Source organism: Cebidichthys violaceus, unplaced genomic scaffold, assembly GCF_023349555.1.
Source record: "Cebidichthys violaceus isolate CVI_PGR_0920_01 unplaced genomic scaffold, fCebVio1.0.p SCAF_5, whole genome shotgun sequence".
NCBI lineage: Eukaryota > Metazoa > Chordata > Actinopteri > Perciformes > Stichaeidae > Cebidichthys > Cebidichthys violaceus.
Genome location: NW_027176705.1, coordinates 3,512,010 through 3,533,620, shown reverse-complemented (window position 1 = coordinate 3,533,620; position 21,611 = coordinate 3,512,010). Strand labels below are relative to the sequence as shown.

Sequence of the window (21,611 nt, the reverse complement as noted above, 5' to 3'; positions counted from 1 at the left end):
AGTGGGAGGCCACCAGCGAGGCAGGTTACCTCTTCTCTGTTCCTGTTGTCTCGCCATCTAACACCCCCACCCCAGTTGAGGCAGAGATTCAGCGCTCTAGTCAGTGTGGGCTAATGTATGGTGTGTAATGATGTAGTAACTGCCTATTTTCCACTGACAGCTGGATGCAGAGGCCAGTGATCTACTTAAGGAGCTGCAGAATAAACTCAACACAGTGCTGGATGAGCTCAGCGGAGTGTTTGGCTCCAGGTGAGCATTAGTGTGACTCAAAGTGTGTGTGTTGGAGATCATTTTCATTAAGGTTAGCGTATCCATTAATTAATTGTTCTTTCAAATAATTTGTACTACAAGACTGCTTAGTTAAAATATAATTGACTTGAAGTCTCACTGTGCACCATGCTTGTGTCGAGTTCACTCTACACGACTTTCAAAATGTTCAGATTGCTGATCACACTTCACGACAGAAGTTTTGGGCCCAATCCCAATGCCCCCCCCCCCTAAAGTTTTAAGCCCTGAACCCTCAGGGACTTAACTGACATTACCTGTTAAATGGTGAGTGCGAGAGGCTGCAAGGGCTTGAAATGGTATAAATAAAAATGGGACAGCACTTTGCGGCGACTTATTACGTAAACGTGATGACACCAAAATATGTTATGTACAATTGTGGGTTTTTTACTATACATTTTTACTCCCTAGCATATTAGATATCTGGAATGCATCTGTGAGGTACCGGGGAGCATCTCGGCTCGCGTCTTTGAACGCAGATTTGCCTCTGATCCGGGGCTTTTGTCCAGGAGCTCCAAAAACTGTTGGAGAGCAGAAAATAAGGGTGAAAGTTGTGTAATATGAACTAGGCATTAGTGAGCACAGCAAGTTGCTAAACATTTCATCATGAACAAGGCACCCCATTTCTTATCACCTTTTCAGTAATCGGATAGGACCAGCGAGCTAGCAGGATTTAAGGGATTGTTTTTTTTCTATCACACAGTTTCAAAGGTGTGATCGAGGATTGTGTGAAGCAGATGAACCAGGAGCTGGTTCAGATGAAAGGTACGGCTAAAGGGAGCAACGCTGCCATGGATGCAGAGACTGTCCTCCGGCCTCTTATGGACCTCCTGGATAAAAAGTTAGTATTTACTAGATGGTCAGAGTTTAACCTTTAACATGTGATGCAATTTTATACCTTGGTCTTCACCAAGTGCCAACCTCTTTTGCAAACCAATTGAAAGTCATTAATTTAGGCATCAATAGGCTCAGCCATCCACTGCCATCAAGTTTGACAGTTTGGTGCTTGAGGTGATGTCAAAATAGGATTTCACCCAGTAAAATGCACTCTAGTAAGAAGCGTGGCTAGTGGGCTAGGATATTTGGACTACTATTTACAGTTTCTGTCACTGTACATGTACTCACTGATTTGTCTGTTGCTAGTATTCATTCAGTTATATCACAAATGATAAAACTATTTCCTTATTTTGCATGGCGGCTGGATTCTAGTGATGTTATGAGTTGATGCAATAATCACATATCACAAGAAAATCCATCTTATCAGACATCAAGTAATGTCCAGCAAGCTTGTGCACGGACAAATCTGTGTGCTAAGAGGAGTTACTGGCAGCTACTGGCTTTGCCTAGGTGGGTGTGATGCGACACACACAGAGGGGCGACTGTTGTTACATTACATTACATTACAGTCATTTAGCAGACGCTTTTATCCAAAGCGACTTACAATAAGTGCATTCAACATTAGTAATCAAAAGAACTACTAGTCACCAGAAGTCATGAGTACATTTCCTTTTCTAAACAAGCATCTAAGAGCATGAAGCAGAGCATAACTCAGAGCCAAAGTACAGTGCAGAAACAAACGAAAACAGTTAGTGCAATAAGTAATACGAATACAATAAGTGCAACAAGCTAGTATGAATAAACAACACAGGGACTCCAATAGAGGTTAGCATAGATACTACTATAGTATCAGTTATATAGGAACTGGAGAGTATTTATTCACTGAGAGAACAGCAATGAACGGCACTGGAAGCATTTCTTGATGGGAAAAAGTTGTTTTGCTTTTCTCCCGAAGAGTTTGATTGACTGATGATTCATCCAGTCACCTGCCAAGTATTTTGTGAAAGTACCTGCCCTTTCCCAAACAGTTTCCAATGACAGCTTCTCAGATGGTTCTGTGTAACAATCCATCTGATGGGTCAGGTTAGCCAATCCCACCACATCATTCAAACAGACTGGTATCAAAATTCTGTCAGATTGAACTGTGCGATAGTACCTCCAGTTTCTGAATCGTTCGATTAGGCAATGTTAATTTTTGTGCGAGGTGGTTGTATCAGAATCTATAAGGTCAAGTTGATTAATAGATACACAAATTTCAGCTACCTCTACACTTTGTGTGTTCTCAAAAGTAAGGACCATTTTCTTATGCGACCATGGCTGGACTATCCAACTGGTCAAAGTGGCCAAAAGTCCCAGCTTTACTGCATGTCAATTGGCTTAAGTTACTTAATCAAATCCATAACTGTGTTGTGTGAGACCATTAAAGTACAATATCAACCATGGGGAGTCCTACATTACTAGCTGATGATGTCCTGTCTTATAGATGCTCATATGTTGAAATCTAGTTTTGATGTTGGCATTTTGTAGACCAGGATTATCTGTTATTGTCTTCACCCTTCAAGGACTATATTTATTGTCATTCTTGAAAGAACCATAGCGATGATATGCTTCAACTGAACTCTGGGAATTGCTCTCAACCATTTGTCAAAGCAACATTGAGGCCAATGGGGTATTACAGGGAATCCTCTTAATGATATGGAAATACCAAATCCTTCCTCTTGTCTCTGAGACCCTGCTTGCACAATAGGGTGAGATTAAAGCACAAAGCTGCTGCATTTAATCTATGAATCACAGGTGTTTTTTTCTTTTCTTTAATCATATTATTTATTAATGCGTCATCACTTATTGTTGTCTTTAGCCGTGTTGGCTCAGTTTGCCACACATGCTTTGAGTGTTGACCTGACAAATGCTCTTCTTTTGCCGCTTTGCAGTTTGATGTTATTTGCCAAGATTTGTGAGAAGACAGTGCTGAAACGAGTCCTCAAAGAGCTTTGGAAAATCGTACTGAACACCATCGAGAGAACAATTGTTCTGCCTCCACTGAGTGACCAGAGTGTGAGTTTGATCAATGATCTGTTTTTTCCTTATTCTGTTACTCTTTTATCTCTTGGCATGCCCTCCACCTGTCTCTCTCTCTCTCTCTCTCTCTCTCTCTCTCTCTCTCTCTCTCTCTCTCTCCCTCATATCCTCCATCTGTTCAGCTCTCTCATGCCCCTGCATAACATACAAATTACTGTACAGGAAATGAGACATGGCATCTCTAAATCTTCACACACGTGGAGTGAATTGTTAATCCTTCTGTTGGAGCTGGGTTGACATTTTTCATCTCAGGAATATCTTATTTACTGTTTTGTTGGTTTTGGTTTATTGTCTATGGCAACATGAAAGTGTACTTTAATGGTATCATGTCAGGCAGTTTTCCAACATTTTCATCTCCATGGCACTTGGAATTTCCAAAATAACTAGCTATAAAGATACGATGTGTAATGTGATGTGATGCAAAGCCACCTGCTCCAAAGAATTAGGGGCAGCATTTCAACTCTACTACCTGGTCCAAACAATCTAAACAATATTTTTTAAAAAGAAGCCAACTACTTACTAACAGCAAGGCAAGAATACATGACATGGCAAGAGTACAATTTGACCAAATTGCTAAAACTCTGAGAACTGGACAAAATAATGCTGCTATTCTATAAACGGCCTATAGTTTACATTAGCCATCTGTGTGTTTACTGTTCCACTAACCGGGGGCTGTTCTGTACAGTTCAGTACACTGACCCCAGCGCACTGAGCAACTCAATTTCAGCCACGTCAAACCCCAGCTCCAGGAGTCACAGCAGGCCGGTGGAGTGCTGGGTCTTAATTGGGTTTAAAATGCAATTACATTAATGAGTTAATGTTTAACATTTTACCCCTTCATCTTCTGTTGCTTGTTTTTTTATTTTCCTTGCGTTAACGGAAACATATCTGTCTATCCAACAGCAGGGAGCTCAGATGATCTTCAATGCTGCCAAGGACTTGGGACAGCTGTCCAAACTGAAGGTAATTTTTGGAAGAACCAAAAGTGGGCTTTGCTAATCTTAGCTAAGCTTTCCCCACTCGTTGTCATCTCAGTAAAACATGACATCTTTAATTATGCTGAAAAATACGTATTCTATTGTAAATAGTATATCAGAGGCATTAGATAGTACAGACTCTTTTTGTAGCTTTCCAGATATGTAAATAAATGTCAGAGTGAATAAAATCATGACAAGCTACCAAGAATGTAAAATGGATGTTTCTCTCATCCACAGTCTAAAATAGTTTGGATGGAAATGAAATGATCAGTTAGCACCTGCAACTTATTGTGCACCTAGATTCACTTTGTCTACAAATTTGGATGGATGGATTATGTAATTTGGAAGCATTGTTATGTAAGCTACTGTAGGTTTTTATATTGTACAGTGTAACTCAGTGCAACACTAGCCGGGCTGATATCTAATTGCTGATGTGACCGGAGGATGTGTAATCCCTCGAGCTCTGTGTAGTGAGGCACTGGAACGGATCAGTGGTTACACTGTGGTTTTACTAACAACAGCGGTATGACAGTTCCACAGAGAGGTATTTTAGCTCTAAGTAGTACAGGAGATGCCAAACGAATGTGTGTTTATGTGCATTTGTATATGAGTATGTGTATACTTGTTTGTGTGTTTGTACTAATGTTTGTGTTGTTTGTGGGAGTCTGTCAGATATTCTTTGTGGAAACTTCTGGGTACAGTACGTCAGTACACAGATGGGTGTTTTTTGCCCCCAAAGCATTCAAAAATGGTTTCCTCATCATGTTGACATTTGTGATTATGACTGATTAACTTTAGCTCAATTCACAGTTTTTTTCATGTAGTCCAGTATATTACTAGTTACTTACTTCCTTATGATATAATATCATATTTTATTGCATTATTAATGCATGTGTGTAACCTCATTTACTACATGCAAATGAATAGAATACCCCTCAAATTACTATTCAAGTACTCTGAATTCTGACCAATGTAATGGCATAGACTATAGGATATATATGGGATTATATGTTGTTTGTTTGACACAAATAATGCTGTGTGCGGGACTATTTTGACAATCTATTGTTTGAGCTGGTCATTTCTGGGCTGCACTTATCTTCCAAAGCATATGTCACGTGGGAGGATTTATAGTGTTTGATTTTCTTCCCCTCTTAATTTGGTAGAAAGTTAACCATGTCGTTTAAAGAACATTCAATTAGGGATATATGAGTAAAAAGTCACTCGGACAATTCTATTTGAACACTAAATTCTACACACCCCCTCCACCCCCCTTTTTTGTCATTGAATAAAAAGCATTATGGGGTTTTCATTAGAGAGAAAGATGTTTTTCCTTCATGCAGCCTTTACATATTTTGGAGTTAATTAAAGCGTTTTCTGTCTCACACCAGCATTTTCACAGTGTACCACATTGTACATCCCTTTTCTAAATAGGTTGATTAAATCTCAGGGAATAACAGCACAATTTGTGAGCCTTTGTACACATGAGTAGCCAGACGGATGAAACTGGCGATTAGGACCACGGTTTTAGTGTTTGCATATGTAATTTAGTCTCTTGAAAGACCCTTGTCATGAAACATTAATGCCATTTTTAGGGCAAACACCTGGGAATTAAGGCAGTGCCAGATCAGGAAAACCTAAATTATAATAATATGTATCAGACACTCGCAGTTTATGTTTTGTAAACAGTAAATACTCAATCTTGAGTACCATGGCCCACCTAAGGTCATAACCATTAAACTGGAGAAACAGCACTTGAATGTGGCTCCGTTATTGTTTTGCCAACTGTAGAGTGTTTGACTTGAACTATTATCCCTCCAGGAGCATGTAACTCGAGAGGAAGCCAGAAGTCTGACTCCACGACAGTGTGCAGCCATGGACCTCGTGCTTCCCACCATCAAGGTGAGTTTTATGTAGATTACATTGTTGGCTATACAGCGAGAGACACCTGGGTGGCTAAACTTGACCTTTAGAAAAGACAGGAGAGCCACCTAAGGCATAGCAGAGCGGAGATATGCAAATGAACTTAAATGAGAATTTTGTAAATCAGAAACATTGAAATGTGTGGGGCTGTGGCTCATGTCATGATGTGCTTAGGACATCATGGTCTGAATTGTTATTGACCCCCTTTTTCTATGTTCCTCTGTTCCTCTGTCTAATAAATAGGCTGGTTAAAGCAAAAAGAAAGTGTGGAAAGCATAGGCACTGGACTCGGAGAATAGTGATGTTTATGGCTAGATACTTACATGTTGGAAAAGGTGCATTAACAGTATAGGTATATCTGAAATGGAAAAACAACCTCTTCTTCTCATCCGACTAAAATGGAGAGAAGTATTATCCTTCACTGTCACCTCACAAATTGCAAATGAGCTGGCATTAATTGTTTGAAATCTGTTTTTGATAGTATTTCTATCGCCTTGCTGTTTTTTTTGAGACACAATACGGCTGCAAGTAGATGAGAGGATACGTAATTAATTAATATCCCGGAATATGGAAAGTTGCCAAAGCCTCTCAGCAAAAGAAAATGTGAAATGCAGCGCTGTTAATTTACTGCCATACTCCCTTTTTGTTGCAAAGGGATTTGAGACAATTTCAAGACCAAGCCTCAGTTCTACAGGGACAAGAAGAGAGTTATGGTGAGGTGCCACTAGGGGAACACTGCATCATAAAGTGCAGACAAAACTAATTGATTCTGCTGTCTCCAAGGAAACTACCTGCAGGTTTAGATCAATCATGTCGCTGGAATTCAGTTCATCAGTATTCCATTGAGAACAGTCAATTAACATAGATCAGTAATGCCTTCGGAGAGTTAGATGATCAGCCCAAGAAATGCTATTCAGAGGGCTATTTGCATCATATTTTTCATATTGCGTGCACAACAGCTTTAAACCTTTTATCTACAACAGACAAAAAATGTAAGTGATGCATTTAAAAGGGGCAAAATATACTGATTACTACAAATATGTATTATTGGCTTCTGCTATTTCACTAGTGAGCCCAAATTTTACCCCAAAGGCACATATACAGTGGAGTGGCTCAAACACAGTATATCTACTTGAATATTTTGCATTTCGTGATTATCCCACTAAAAATATTTTATCCTCACTGAACTTTGATCCTGCAAAAACTAATGGGTAGGATCATGGGTAAATGCACTGGTCCATAGAGGAGTTCATATGTGATGGCAGATGGCATGCAGTCCATTCAACTGATTCCCAATAATGGACTGTTAGGTCCTTTCTTTGAACTCTGGCTTGTGAGGGATTGTCAAAGAAAGGCAGCTGTTTTTTTCCCACAAACCCACAATTTGTGTGTGGATGGACTACACATCAGAATATGCCTTTTTTTGCTTTTATTTTTTATTTATTATACTATATTTATTCCGTTAAGGGGGACATTTTTCTCTGCATTTGACCCTTCCCTGTATCAGGGAGCAGTGGGCTGCCCATGACAGGCGCCCGGGGAGCTGCTAGGGGGTCAGTGTCTTGCTCAAGGACACTTCCAGACAACCCTCTTAGCCCAGTGAGCTAGTCGCCCAGTTTGTCCTGTTGTCAGATATAGGTTTATAAATACAGTATATTGAAAATACATGGGAGTACCTGTTTGTGTAGATTTATTATACACTCAAGCGTGGACAGTAACCTCACCTGGTTCACCACAAGATGCCAACCGCTGATAAGCCTCGAGGATAGAGAAGAACAAAAGAAAAAAGGAAATATTAAAGAAACAAAGAATGAGATTAAGGAAATAGGGAAAGATATAAGGAAGAACAGAAGGGAAGGTAAAGGGTAAAGAGACTACAAATGAAGAAATATAGGCTACTGTAGGAAGTATGGCTGTCTGGTAGGTAATTTTGCCAGAGGCAGGGAGATATTTTTGAGCATGTGGGGCGATGCTGCCGAGTCGCCTGTCAGAGGGAATGCAGCATTGCAGCCTTGCAGAAACACGATGGGCATCTTCCAACATGTACTAACACACTCCTTGACCAATAAACAGTAATGCAATGACGAGTTGATTAGAAAGGCTTTTCTCATGTGAACAAACATAATAATCAACACATAACCACAACATGAATGTTTAACATTACCTTAAGATTCCCTAACAACAAAATGAAACAAAACTATTGAATACCCCTCTCAGAGTCTAGCACTTGTGCTTTGCCAAACGGCGGACTGTGGCCCGGACCCAGACCAAGTGGCCATTCTATGTGGACCAATTTCTGGAAGAAAAAAATCCCACGGCCGTGGATTTTGTTTTCAATTACACATTCATAAAATTAAATTGTGATACATCAAACATACATCTCTTTGAAATGGCTGGTTTACCTATCCAAGTTAATATAAGTTAATGCGGAAATGACAGTAAAAATGGTAACAAATATTTATTCACGCAGAAATTCTCAAAGAGGCCATTTTTATTTATTTTATTCAGAATATTCTTGTTTTCTTTTACTATAAATGTAAGCATTAAGTTAATTGTGCTTGGACTAATTTCATTTATCTTAAAATTGCTGTTTGTTTTCCATATAAGTGCCATGCAAGTTCAGTATTTCTTTGAAAATTGACAATAATTATTGTTGAAATATATACAAATGCATGTAAATGCATTTAATTTGACAGACATAGGGGTAGGCTATAGGATGCAATTCAGCATAAACTTTTGTCTATAAGATATATTTATTGTTTGCTCTAGGCTACGTTTTAGATGAATTAAATGCAGTTTCCCATTTACTGTGTGATTTTATTTTATTTCTCTGGATGAATTCCACCCATGACTAACCACCTGCATGCCAGATTATGCATCGTTCACAAGAGGCACACGTCAGTCAAATTTTGTGACATATGAGTCATTAATGAGGCAGAAAACAGTGCCTCCCTCTGTGCTGAGTAAGTTCCCAAGTAGGGACCTGACACAAGTAGAAAAAAGAATACCAACCAGTCCCTATTGGGGCATCATTCTATGTGTGATGGTGTGGCTCAAATGCCAGCTGAACAATTTGTGCACCCTACATCTACTGCACTGTTTTATTCAGCGCCTCTAAGGGTATGGGATTATTGTGTTTCAACTTTCTGACTTGGATCACAACAATAAATCCTAAACTACTGCTGCAAAAACCTCAACAATTTGTGTTCCTATAATGATCATGTGTTACAAAGGAGCGATAGTTTATAGCATAACAAGCACAAACGAATAAAGGGCTTAGAATTGTGTCTCCAAGTACTTTTACTTTCCAGCTACACCTCCTGTCTGTGGCCACCTTCCCACCGTCCACATGTGGGAGTGACAGTATTTGAAAAGAGAGCAAAGCCTGTTCTGTCCTCAGCTATCAGGCTTATAAGCACAATTGTACATAAACCATCCAAGCATGGGTTTCAGATGTAAATGTGTGGTAATTAGCTACACAAGTGGCTATTACTGCTGCCTCTTGTCTGGGCTCTTAATGTGTTTTCGCCTCCTTTTTAAATGCATCCTGTCCACATAATTCTAGGCCACTCTCAGCCAATTGTAACCTGCTGCCGTATATAAACTCAAAAGAGGTTGCCATCATGTTCAAAGTTACTCCAAAGTTTCTGTTCACCTTGCAAAATTCTATATCTGAGCTGCTTTTTTCTGTTTGTTTGTTTGTTTTTCAGCAATACTTCCATGCTGGAGGAAATGGGCTGAAGAAAACCTTCCTTGAAAAAAGCCCTGATATGAAGTCCCTCAAATATGCTCTCAGCCTTTACACTCAACCTACAGATGCCTTGATCAAGAAATATATATGCACCCAAACCTCTCAAGGTAATGAGCTAGCCAAGGTCGGGCTCAATTAGGTTTCAATTCAGGGAGTGGAAATACCTCAGGAGTCAAGTAATGGAAAACTTTAAGGTTAAGAGCTGTGTTCTGTAGAGTGTCGCATCGGGTCGGTTCAGGTAAGAAATGTAAGCAAGACCAAAAGATGCTTGGATAGTGAAAGTGGCTGGAAAGGTGCGGATAAAAGCACATGTTGTCGATACTATTGCACCACAGCACTTCAGCACTTTCTTCAGATACTAGTTAGTAAACATAATTAAACTTGATAAACTCTGGTAGTTAAATTCAGAATGCATTTTCCTGCTGTTGTTGCAGCCTTTTTACTTCTATAGCAGGAAACATTTAAGTGCATTAAATGAGAAGGAAAGCCTGATTATCACCAAGTCACGACCCTCTTCTATTGGTATTTAGAATTGATTGCAAATAATGTGACTCCAGTTCCCTGGCTCATTTTAACTTCTGCATAGTTCTTTTTGTAGATATCTGAGCTTCCTTTACAAAGCAGTTAATGTGTTCTGAGGATCTCTTTATGTCACCTTATTCTTTTTAGACTTCTATCTGCAGTGGACATTGCAGTGATTGCATTCATCCCCTCACTGTTAAGTCCTTTATCTCTTTCACTGTTAATAAATAAAAAATAAGCACATTTTTCAGTGGCCACTTCACCCCATACCCTGAGGGGCTTGAATGCTTCCATGCTCTAGTTCTCTCTCTCTCTTATGAGAAACACGTACAAACACTGCCATGACAAATTTATAAGATACATGTATAGTGTAAATGTATAAATTCCCTCTTGTTCTCTTTCTCTCTGTCATCACTGACCCTCTTGTCTCATTCATCTGTCTTCATATGGAAGTTTCTTCCCGTCGCTCTCTGTAACAAGGCTGAAATACCTTCAGGTGTACGAAGACATTCGAGAGGGAATGCAGCCCAGTGGGGCGTTGAAGCTTTAAGCTCCCGGCTGCCTCAGTGTTTAGCCTTGCAGAACGCTGCATAGGCAGGCAGCAGGGAACAGAATGGCAACGGGAGAAAGCTAGTCAGCCAGGCAGCCAGTAGGCCCAACCAGCGTTTTTGTTCTCGCTGACTGGCAGATGGGCATAGACGCTCAGTGTTTCACTGTGTGCTATTTTGAGATGGCTTGATGTGTTTCCGTTCCTCCTCTCTCTGAGTTGACACCATGTTGTCGCTCTTTGTCTGAGGTGGTCCAAAGTGATGCCTGTAAGTGGAGTTAGTGAAGTGGTAGATGAAGCGCATTAGGTCAGTAAACAGTGTGGAGATGTGCTGATGCGTGATGAAGCACAGTGGACACTGTTTCATTAATCACCGACCCTAGTGCTCTGACACGTTCAGACCATCGCATGCACAAGTCTATTCCTGCAAAGTGTGTGTTTGGACGCATGCAAGTGTATTTCTGTTTGTTCTATAGCTGCTTTAAGCTACAATAGAAAACAGTACTAACAAAGATAAACACATCTTTCTTCATCCAGTAATTTCACATGAATATATCCCAGCTTTCTGCTTATAAAAGAACAATCTGTTGATTTGTCACTTTTTTTGTTTAGAATATCTTCTTGGTTCTTCTCCACCACCATGCAAAAATGAATGCCTACAACTAACCTCTCTTATCTGTTTCCTCTTCTTGTTAGCATTTTCCTCACTTGATCTGCTGACCCTCCTCACAGTCACCTTTGTTTTATCTATGTTTGCCTTTATCTCCCTTATGCGCCATTCATCTTATTCACACTCTGCTCTCCCATGTCCCTCCAACTGCACATTTCAGTGTCTCGTCTCTAACCCCAGTCAGAAAACATGCAGAATCTATTGATGAATTGCATTATTTCTGCCCATAGCTGAAGTAAATGTGCTGCTCACTGCCCAGGTCATTTCCTAAATGTCCAGGGCTTCATTTTCATTACAATAAATCAAGAGGCTTGTTTTTCATTACCAGCTATAATGAGCACTGCATGTTTGGCACATATTGATTGGCTATTGGATCAACATGTCCTTTCATCAACCACACAGACACTTGCCTTCCAGGTTTAAACATCTATTTGTCCCGTACTGGATGAAACACACATCCCTGCATCAGGAAAAGTGAGACACATGGTCAGCAATGAGTCCTAATTGTGTACTGGCAGCAGTTTGTCCCCATGTGTTTGAAACTGGAATGATGTACCTGTGCAGGGCGTGGTGCCCACATTTCTTTCTTTGCCTTCACTCTTGTCCCCTCTCTACCTCCTTTCTGATACGTTGTTTCGCTTTCATTTCACTTGAGTTTACTGCATAAAGTCAAATGCAGGATTTTGTTTGTATTTTTGTTGCGTTGAACAGGATTTCATTTTCATTTTATTTCACAGAACATTATTTTTTTTGTGCATCCCTCCACACCATCTGCCTCCTCCATGGCAGATTATTTTGGGGTTTTTTTGTCTTCTTGTTGTGGCTCCTGTACAGCCTCAAGCTAAAGGAAACCCTGGCGTTGCTTGCTACTTGGCTACCGTATGGTGAATTCAAGTTTACTCCCCTACTGTTTTATTTTATTTATTCATTTATTTTAGCTTCGACACATAGAGAGGTGTTTTTACACCATTTTCAGATCAATTTCTGGATACCTCATCCACAAAGCTGCACCCACAGTTTAGGATCTGACTTTTCATCTCTCTCTCTCTCTCTTTCTCTCTCTCTCTCTCTTTTATTTATACTTCCTTATCTCTCTATTTCTCTCCCTGGCTTGCTCTCTGCCACTCCTCCATTCTCAATGATTTTCATTGTGCTTTTCTTTTTCTTTTTCAATTCTCCTCTTGTTGTTTTGGTGTGTGTCCAGGTCAGTCATCCAACGGATCGGTGGGGGAGGTGTCGATGCAAGTGAATCTCATCTCTCACCCTGGCACTGGAGAGCACAAAGTCAGCGTTAAGGGTGAGATTTTCCTTTGCAAAAAAAAAAAATCAGTAACTCACTCTCCTTTATAATGGATTTATCCCTGCACATTGTTTAAAATGGTCTGCAAATAAACTCTTGCAATTTGACTAAATGACACCCAAAGATGTCTACTATTAATGTTACAGACAAGTTCTGCTATGAAATTGTGTATTGTATTTGCTCTGACAGTATCTATGTATAATATTATATTTTCTACATTTAACCAATTCTCTGTGGGGAAAAAGAATAAATACACATTGACAAATAGAGAATAAGGCCAGGAATATATATATTCAACCATCATTAGCATTTGACTTTATCCCAAACTATATCTACAATGTTGCTGATTATTGTTTTCTCTGTATTTCTCAGTGTTCGCAGTGAACAACCTCATCTGGCAAACCAACGCCATGTTCCGGCCGTTTGTAGAGGTAAACGCCGTGGGACCACACCTGGCTGACAAGAAGCGCAAATTCAGCACCAAGACCAAGAATAACAATTGGTCACCAAAGTACAATGAAACATTCCAATAGTGAGTAATCATGCATCCTTCATGGCAGTTACAGAGGTTAAGAGGGAGCAAAGCTAGGAGTGTTTTAAAAATGTTCAACATTCTGTACCTGTACTATATGCTGCAGTATCTTCAAACTAGTATTCAGTATGCTATCTGCATACTTAAAAGATCCAACAGCTACATATATACCACATAATATCTGAAGTAAAGTACAGTTTTTCGAATGCAATTGCCTTACCAGCACATCTGATCATTGCATGAAACTGTTGAATGTAGTCATTCTGAGCCAAGCAAACTAAAGTCACTGAGCTAAAGTGACCATCAACACCAGAGTGCAACATCAGTGCAGACATATAGATTTACTCTTAACTTTATCATTTTAATTTTAAAAAGCTGTTCAAGTTGCTGCAGATGATTTAAATAAACAGCCTAAAATTAGAGTCTATCTTGGTGAAGAAGGAGGAACAATGGCCTCTTTGCCACTTCCTACACCTCTTCTTCTGGCACCCTTGCTCTGAGCACACGTGTAGAACTCAGCCTTCATTTTGATCTAAACTACTCACCCGTAGTTTCATGACTGCATCTCGCACAGTTGTGATGCCATCTCTGTGACAAAATATGTCAAAGTACTCAAAACCGCTTCTGTGGCAGTACAGTGGGTGTCTTCAGGACCACACAATGCTAACCCATAATGACACAAACAGTCTGTTGAAAGATGAAAACAATATCAGCATCGCTGTTGTGGCTGGCCACAAAAAGCTGGCTCGGAATAATGGCTCATTTCGATAGAAACATTAATTTCACTTGCAAAACTCAACTGAATTGTCTCATCACAGCCACACATTTAATAAGCTGTGGAAATATCACACAGCCACAGTCTCTTCCTGACACTATATTCACTGGGAACAAAGCCGAATGTCACTGTCCAAGAAGCAATTTGTGTGCACTTGTGTACAATTCTTCATAATGACACTTTGGGCTTTTAATTACATTTCAACAATAATTTTTTTTATAGGACATCAAAGTCAAGTTAATGTACTTTTAAGTGACTTACAGCTAACTTGACAGTGTCTAAACTGTCATGAGGTAAACCCTACATTTCTATTATTCACGCAGGTTTAATACTGAAGTACTACAGTATAGTAAAACACTACATGTACTGATTTTGCTTCTTGTGAACTTATTTAAACTCTTGAGTATGACCTTCCTGATCTCTGGGTGTCATTTCTCCCAGTGTTCTAAGTAATGAACATGGACCGGAAGCCTACGAGCTGCACGTCTCAGTAAAGGACTACTGCTTTGCCCGTGAGGACCGCATCATCGGCATGACGGTCATCCAGCTACGAGAGCTAGCAGACAAGGGCAGCTGCTCCGCCTGCTACCCCCTGGTGAAAAGCATCTCCATGGACGAAACTGGCCTCACCATCATGAGGATACTCTCTCAAAGGACCAATGACGAGGTCGCCAAAGAGTTTGTCCGTCTTAAGACAGACACACGCTCGGCGGAGGAAGTATCATAATGTGCAAAAAATAATGCAGTATTAGAAAAGTTGTGTTGTCTTAAGTGGGAGATAAAAAGAAAAGGCAGAAGGGGAAGGAGCAGTAGCAACAGATGCTCTTTCTGGATAGGAGCTGGAGAATGAGATTGTCCAAAGAGAAGCGCAGGAGGCCCAAATGTGGCGAGGCAGCAAGACAGAGAGAGAGAGAGAGAGAGAGAGAGAGAGAGAGAGAGAGAGTTGTGTTTGTTTGTTTGTTTTTGTGCATGTGCGTAAAACATCTGTTGGAATGTTCATTTTAAAACTACAGTATGTACAAGTGTTTACTTACCGTATGCTTACTATTAAGTACTATATTCTACGAGTTATGTTAACGAGACATGAAATACCTTTTGTACAACATTTAGTCTTTTTGAACAGAGATTTGTTCCAATAAAGTGCCAAACCAGTGAAAAAAGAACAAAACCAACGTATATGAAATATGGTGAACTTCGTATGTTTGAAATTTGCTCGATTATTTTGTCCGGTGTAAGTCTTTTTCTGACAGTGTGGCGTTTTGATTGTTGCAAAGTCTTTCATTTTGCATCCTTGTTTTTTGGCTTCACGTTCTTCCACAAAGCACTGTTGTGCATGTCCTCTTCTCAGTCATGTCTCTCCCATGATTCTACAGTGACCACCGAGCAGGGTCCTGTCCCCTTGCCTTCAAACTGTTTGTATTTTAAGTCGACCTGAAAATAGACCATGTTTTTTTAAATGGCGATGACTGCTATGTAAACCTTCATAGGTGTTTGTAATTTTATAACCATGACAACAATGACGACAGCCTCCAGTGCTAACAGTCTTAGCAGAAAGGATGGAAATGTTTTCCTTTTCTTTGGCTTTTTGTTCTTTGTTTTTGGCCATCAGCTTCCAGCCTTTCTGAATGACCACTGTGAACATGAGCTTTGGAAGGCAAGCTTACATGACATTGCTGACAGTTTGATATTATTGTTTCATATTTTTCCGATAACTTTGTTCTTGATAAACTGCCAAAGTTATATAAAATATTTGTACAAAAGCAATCCATTACATGTATGAAGATAAATATGTACATGTGATCTATTACTTTTTCAATGCTTAATATTTGATTATTGATAGGGTGGTACTAAGATTTTATTTTTTTTATTTCCTGTGAAGCTGTTAACCAATATGAAAGTTGCACATGTTACTTTACACATTAGTTATATCAGCTTCTGTCATTGGAATTATTTTTCTTCATAAAGGAAAGAGTCTAACATTTGGTAAATATGCAACATTCCTATGTATTGCACTGATGGCGAATTGTATGTCATGTAAATATATTTAGTGAGATATTGTACAAAAGTCTACTTTTCTTCAATGTGCATAAAGTATGTGCAAATATGTTAAAACATCTGGGTCATTTTGGAAAAATTGTCCAGTAAGCGTCCCTTTAACACATAACTTACAGTAGACAAAATGAAAAATGTGGTCAGTTGCATCCAGATTGGCTATCTCATAGCAAATCAGAAACCAATTGATATTCATATTTAAGAAAGAAAAAATGTCTGTGTTCAATCTGCAAATGATTTTCACTGGTTTGCAGAGACGTTGGGGTAAAAAATATGTAATGAAACACTTGCTTTGAGATCAGTTATGCTCTATTTCCTGTCAGTCATTCAACGCCCACAGAAAGAAAAATGCAGGTCTGTGTTAGGAAATTATCCTTAAAAAAACATGTCACCTGCCAAAACTTTAATGCCACGTTTACATGTTTTTATTTGGGCCATGCGTTACTTCAGAGAGCAGGTCATTTCTGGGTAAATGTGAGAAGTAGCCTGAATACAAACACTGTAAAGCCCAATGTAATGACGAGCACGCTAGACAGTATAATTGTACTTGGCATGGGGAAATTCTAACTGTATAAATGTAGGTCCATTTTACAATACAGAATGATACACAAATATTATTTTAAAGAACCACTGCAAAAACTACATTAGAAATAACTGGTTCTTCTGAGAAAAACTGTTGTTCATTGAAAGCCAATAATAGGCACAGCCAGTTTCTTGATCAAAAGCCCACACAGTGAATTTAATCACCTGAAACCGGCACATAAGAGAGCCAGACAAAGTAAGTCCATTTGTCAGAGTCACGCTTTTGTCTGTTCTTTACAGCTGCATTCCAATACTGAAGGAGACGGGGAAAGAAAGAAAATGAGAGATACCGACAGATCGCCAGAAAACACGGGGGTGTCAGAGCGCAATGAAGATATGGAGAAACTATAGAGAAGAGATACAAACATGGGTAAAGAACTTCAGAGAAAAGGCTTGGATGTGTGTGGGGTATTTTTAGTCCTGAGTTATAATGCACAGCGAGGTAAAGCAATCACTGCTCATGTTTCTCCACAGGGATTTCATCACAGATTAATAAAGACACATTTGGGGTGAGTATTTGTTTGCTTTTTAGTGTACTGTACAATTTGATGTAAGAACATCTACACAGAATCTTTTAACCAAGTTTTTCTGCACTGTAAATTCTATTTTCAACAGTCTTTAATGTGTGTTAATGTCACGGCAGACATGTTGGCATGTCAAAGCAGGAAAGTGTAATTGATAACGGCATGACTTACTGGGACACAGCCATCGTTATTAAAATGTGTTTCACCTTTATTATTCCTGCTATGACAGCTAAACACGTCTGCCATGAAATAGGTGTAAGCCTATTTCATTATTAAAATACACACACACAAGAGAAAAACTTAAAACACCAATAATAAAGCATCTTGCTCCAAAACTATAAAGCAGTATTGCAATATTTTGTAAAATGCTTTGCTATTTGAGTTGAAGAATATCGACCACTTAAAAATATGAGAGTGGTATCAAACTTCTCACCAAGAGAAAAATTAAAGCATAACATTTTGCAGTTTTTCTGGTGGCCCAACCTTTAAGGAGAGCTTCCACCAACAGCCATAAGTCCTGGAATGTATGCTTTATGTAGTTGTTACAGTAACTGCATGTTTAGCATGGTACAACGAAATATAAACACATACTTCTTTTCTGAATGACAGATGCAGTTTATAGAACAGATAATTCAAATCAGTAGCAATGCAGGGCAGCCAACATGAACATGGATACAGATCGTACAGGTATTTAAATATTAGAATAGCCAATACAGCAGCTACAGTGTAATTGAAAGCTATTAGATGCCTTTAAATACATACACTTTAGCTAATAGTGTGACATTACTCGTCACAGCAGCATTAGGTGCAGTTGAATGTGTCTGTATTTGTATTGAAATACATTACAGCAAATTGCATCATTGTTTTAAAAAAAAATCCCAAAACACTCCAATCCCCTACCCTACTACAAAATTGGTGTGCACTACCAATTTTCCATTCTTTTCTTTTCATTAGCCAAGTCACACCACCAAAGAGCAAACTGAAGCAGCAGGAAGGGAAACACTGTCACTCATGTACTCCCAGAAGGGAGGAAATATAGAGCAAAACACTAACCTGACTCATCTTAACCATAGAGCTGCCAAGATGCAAACATCTTCCACAACCTTGACCCCTAATTTGCATGTTGTCAACTCCTCCAGGAATTTGTAGTCATTGCAGCACATTTCAATGGACAAACTGATCTCTGAGGATGAGCTGGTTGATATAATTTATGGAAAGATGACATCCATGTTGCTATCCTCATGGTCTGTGTATATGTGTGTCCACCTAGCAGCTGATTTCTCTTACTGATAATGCTTTGGAATGGGTTAATAAAGGATTTACAGGGGCGACTAATTGAGCATATGACAGGAGGATGAAGCTCAACAAGAGGAGGATACATTATCCAGAAGTTATGGGCCAAAGGAACATGTCCAACTGTGTGATTATGTAATGCAGCCAGCTGTTACGTATGATTAACAGACATGAAGCATCCAACCTGGACTTTTCTGTGTCCTTCAAACCAGAGGGCTGTTTATTTTTCAGGGCTAGATTGATGGAAAACACTTCAAGGGAGGGATAAGTCATTCTGGGGCGACTGAGTGAGGGAGCGGGTCGTCCATCAATCGGAGGGCCGGTGGTTCGATCCCCGGCTCTGCTAGGCCATGTTAACCCCAAATTGCTCCCGTAGGCTGTTCCTGCTGTGTATGAATGGTTTGATAGCCCTGATGGGCAGGTGGCACCTTGCATGTTAGCCCCTGCTATGAGCGTATGAATGGGTGTGAATGAACATGTGTTAAAGCGCTTTGAGCAGTTGAAAGGCTCTATAAGTACAATTCCCATTACCTACCATTCACAGCAGGATGCTTTTCAAGCCAGGCCAAAGATCCAAATTGGTGGAGAGGTGGATTTCTATAAATTTGATATATAAGGTATGAACTTGATTATAATGACTTTATATCACCTTCAAGTAATATGATACAATATGATGCAAGGTTCAAGAGAATGCAAGCTGATCCAGTTTTACAGAGTAAAAGATAGTCTCATCAAATGCAAATACTATTCATTGAAACACAGTGTAATACTATACTAAAACAGAATGAAACATGGAGCAATATTGTAATTCAAAGCAGGATGTCATAGTAAAATAATACCTATTCTACTGCATTTTATTCTTTCAGGCTTATAAAAGGCAAATATAATGTAGGAAGCACATTTCTAAAGGGAAAACAGTCCTTCAACAAGAAACACTTATTCAAATATTTATCAAAGAATGCAAACTACATTTAATAAGTTGTAACTGATGGCATGCATATGAATATTTTGATCCTGTGGATTTGAATAGTTATGTTTCAAACATTTGATGACCTAAATACCCTCAAAGTGCACCACCAGACCATTTTTATTTGTCATAGCATGAAAAGCACAGATTTAGAGGCTCTGGACACCTACACAAGTTGTTCATTTATTCAGACTAATATACCTTTTTCAAAGCAGGAGTATTGACTTGTCAAGCATAGGTGTTGCCAATAACATTTATAGAGTTATATGCTGTGCATACTGTCTCACTGACACACTTCAATCAGATGGAGCCATAATGTCATTAGTTACACCTGTGTTTTTACTTTCTAAGATGGGTCAAAATGTATGCTGTGAAAGCTTTTATTGTACACAACATTTACCATCTCCCATTTTAGTGAGTGTCACTACATTGTGCACTCAAAAACGTTGCACAATAGGGGTGCATCCTGAGTCTCTTAATTGCATCCACTTTTCCCTCACTTACGTGTTCTCCTAGCGTCTTGCCCTGCATAACCAATGGAGGTACGCAAGGAACAGACGCAAGTTAGGGAAAAAGGCATGCAATTTAAGAGACAATTGATGCACCTTTGCCTTCTTCACAGCACACATTTTGACTTGACAAAGTAGGAAAAGAACAGGTGTTACTAATAATAACACTAACGATGGCTCTGTTCTAATCATGTCTTCAACAAAAAAGGCGTCATACGATGACTGTTACAACATTTTAGTTCAGGTGTGCTATTAAGCCAGGCCAGTGAACCAGCGTTGACTGTTTCAGGGTAATAAAACTGGCAGACCTTGGATGCCATAGAATACAAGTCATTGATATTATTTGTCACACCTGTGTTTAACAAGTGACAAAAACTCGAGTGAGAAAAGTCTGTGTTGTAACATTTCAGTCACTGCGAGACAGTTCCTTGGATTCACCGCCCTACGAATGGTATCATTTGATACTGTATCATACTTTGGTATTCTTCAGATGTATTTACATGGAGACAACCTGAGATTGTTGCGGATTGTAATTACAGCAATTATCTTTAAAACTAGGTGATTTGTTTTCCTTTAATGTCTTACTTTTCTTTCTTGAAAGCCGAGTTTAACCAGCTGGATCCACTCACACACTGTCCAGTATCACTGTGACAAGTTGTCCAGGTTTCCGCCCCACTTCATCTCCCCATGGCTTTCCCTTCCTCTCCATCACTGGGCTATAGAGCTGCTCCTTTCACCCCTCAGTGCTTTAAAAAATCCTCCCGTGTGTCTAGAGGTGTGTGTGTGTGTGTGTGTGTGTGTGTGTGTGTGTGTGTGTGTGTGTGTGTGTGTGTACGTTTATGTGTACCACATATACAGTAAGTATTGTAAGAAAGAACATTGTGTGACCTGCATGTGGATGTACTGAGCGTGTGCTGTGTCCCCATGAACTATATATAGTATATATAGTATCTGCTTGAGTATGTGTTTTGTGTCCTATGGGTGTGAACTTGCCCTGCCCTCTCTCCCTTGCCAATCTGGCTGAGTGTAATTACAGCTATATGTGTCTCAGTGGGCACAGGGAGCCTGCTCCTCCTTCTGCCATTAAACAGAGAAAAAATCAGGTCTGCAGCCCCAATGGGGAAGTAAGAGCAAGCCATTAAAGCACAGAGGTGGACACTATAATTGTTGAGCAATAAGTGACGCACCACCCTAAAAGCACAAGGTGGGCTCTTTGGGTGATTAGACATGATGAAGTACAACAGAGCTGCCATTTTTGACCCTGATAGACGAGATGTTAAACTGAACCATGATGCTAAGCATCCAACCGTTTACGTGTAGTTGGCGCAAACAATGCTGTAGTATTTTTGCTGGTTGACAGTTTTATAGCAAACACACATGACAACAAGGGAGGGGGAGACATAATTTATTTCCGTCTGTGATACAGTCATCTGGGGGTAGTTTTCAGTTGACTGCGCACGGTTTCATTTTGCAGCTTTTGATTAAAAGA

At 39.5% G+C, this 21,611-nt stretch overlaps 1 protein-coding gene across 3 annotated transcripts in view; it reads left to right on the top strand.

The window, feature by feature from the left end:
- LOC137887311 (protein unc-13 homolog C) overlaps positions 1–17,673 on the top strand; it is a 98,333-nt gene extending 80,660 nt beyond the window's left edge. For 2 of the 3 annotated variants that reach the window (XM_068730184.1, XM_068730183.1), the window contains 9 exons: positions 161–249; positions 989–1,126; positions 3,054–3,177; positions 4,105–4,164; positions 5,997–6,077; positions 9,809–9,956; positions 12,793–12,885; positions 13,261–13,420; positions 14,637–17,673. In XM_068730184.1, coding sequence (XP_068586285.1) covers positions 161–249; positions 989–1,126; positions 3,054–3,177; positions 4,105–4,164; positions 5,997–6,077; positions 9,809–9,956; positions 12,793–12,885; positions 13,261–13,420; positions 14,637–14,922 — 1,179 coding nt within the window. In that variant the 3' untranslated portion in view covers positions 14,923–17,673. The remainder of the gene's footprint in view (positions 1–160; positions 250–988; positions 1,127–3,053; positions 3,178–4,104; positions 4,165–5,996; positions 6,078–9,808; positions 9,957–12,792; positions 12,886–13,260; positions 13,421–14,636) is intronic. The other variant, XR_011105047.1, reaches the window with a different exon arrangement.
- Positions 17,674–21,611: the final 3,938 nt, after the last annotated feature.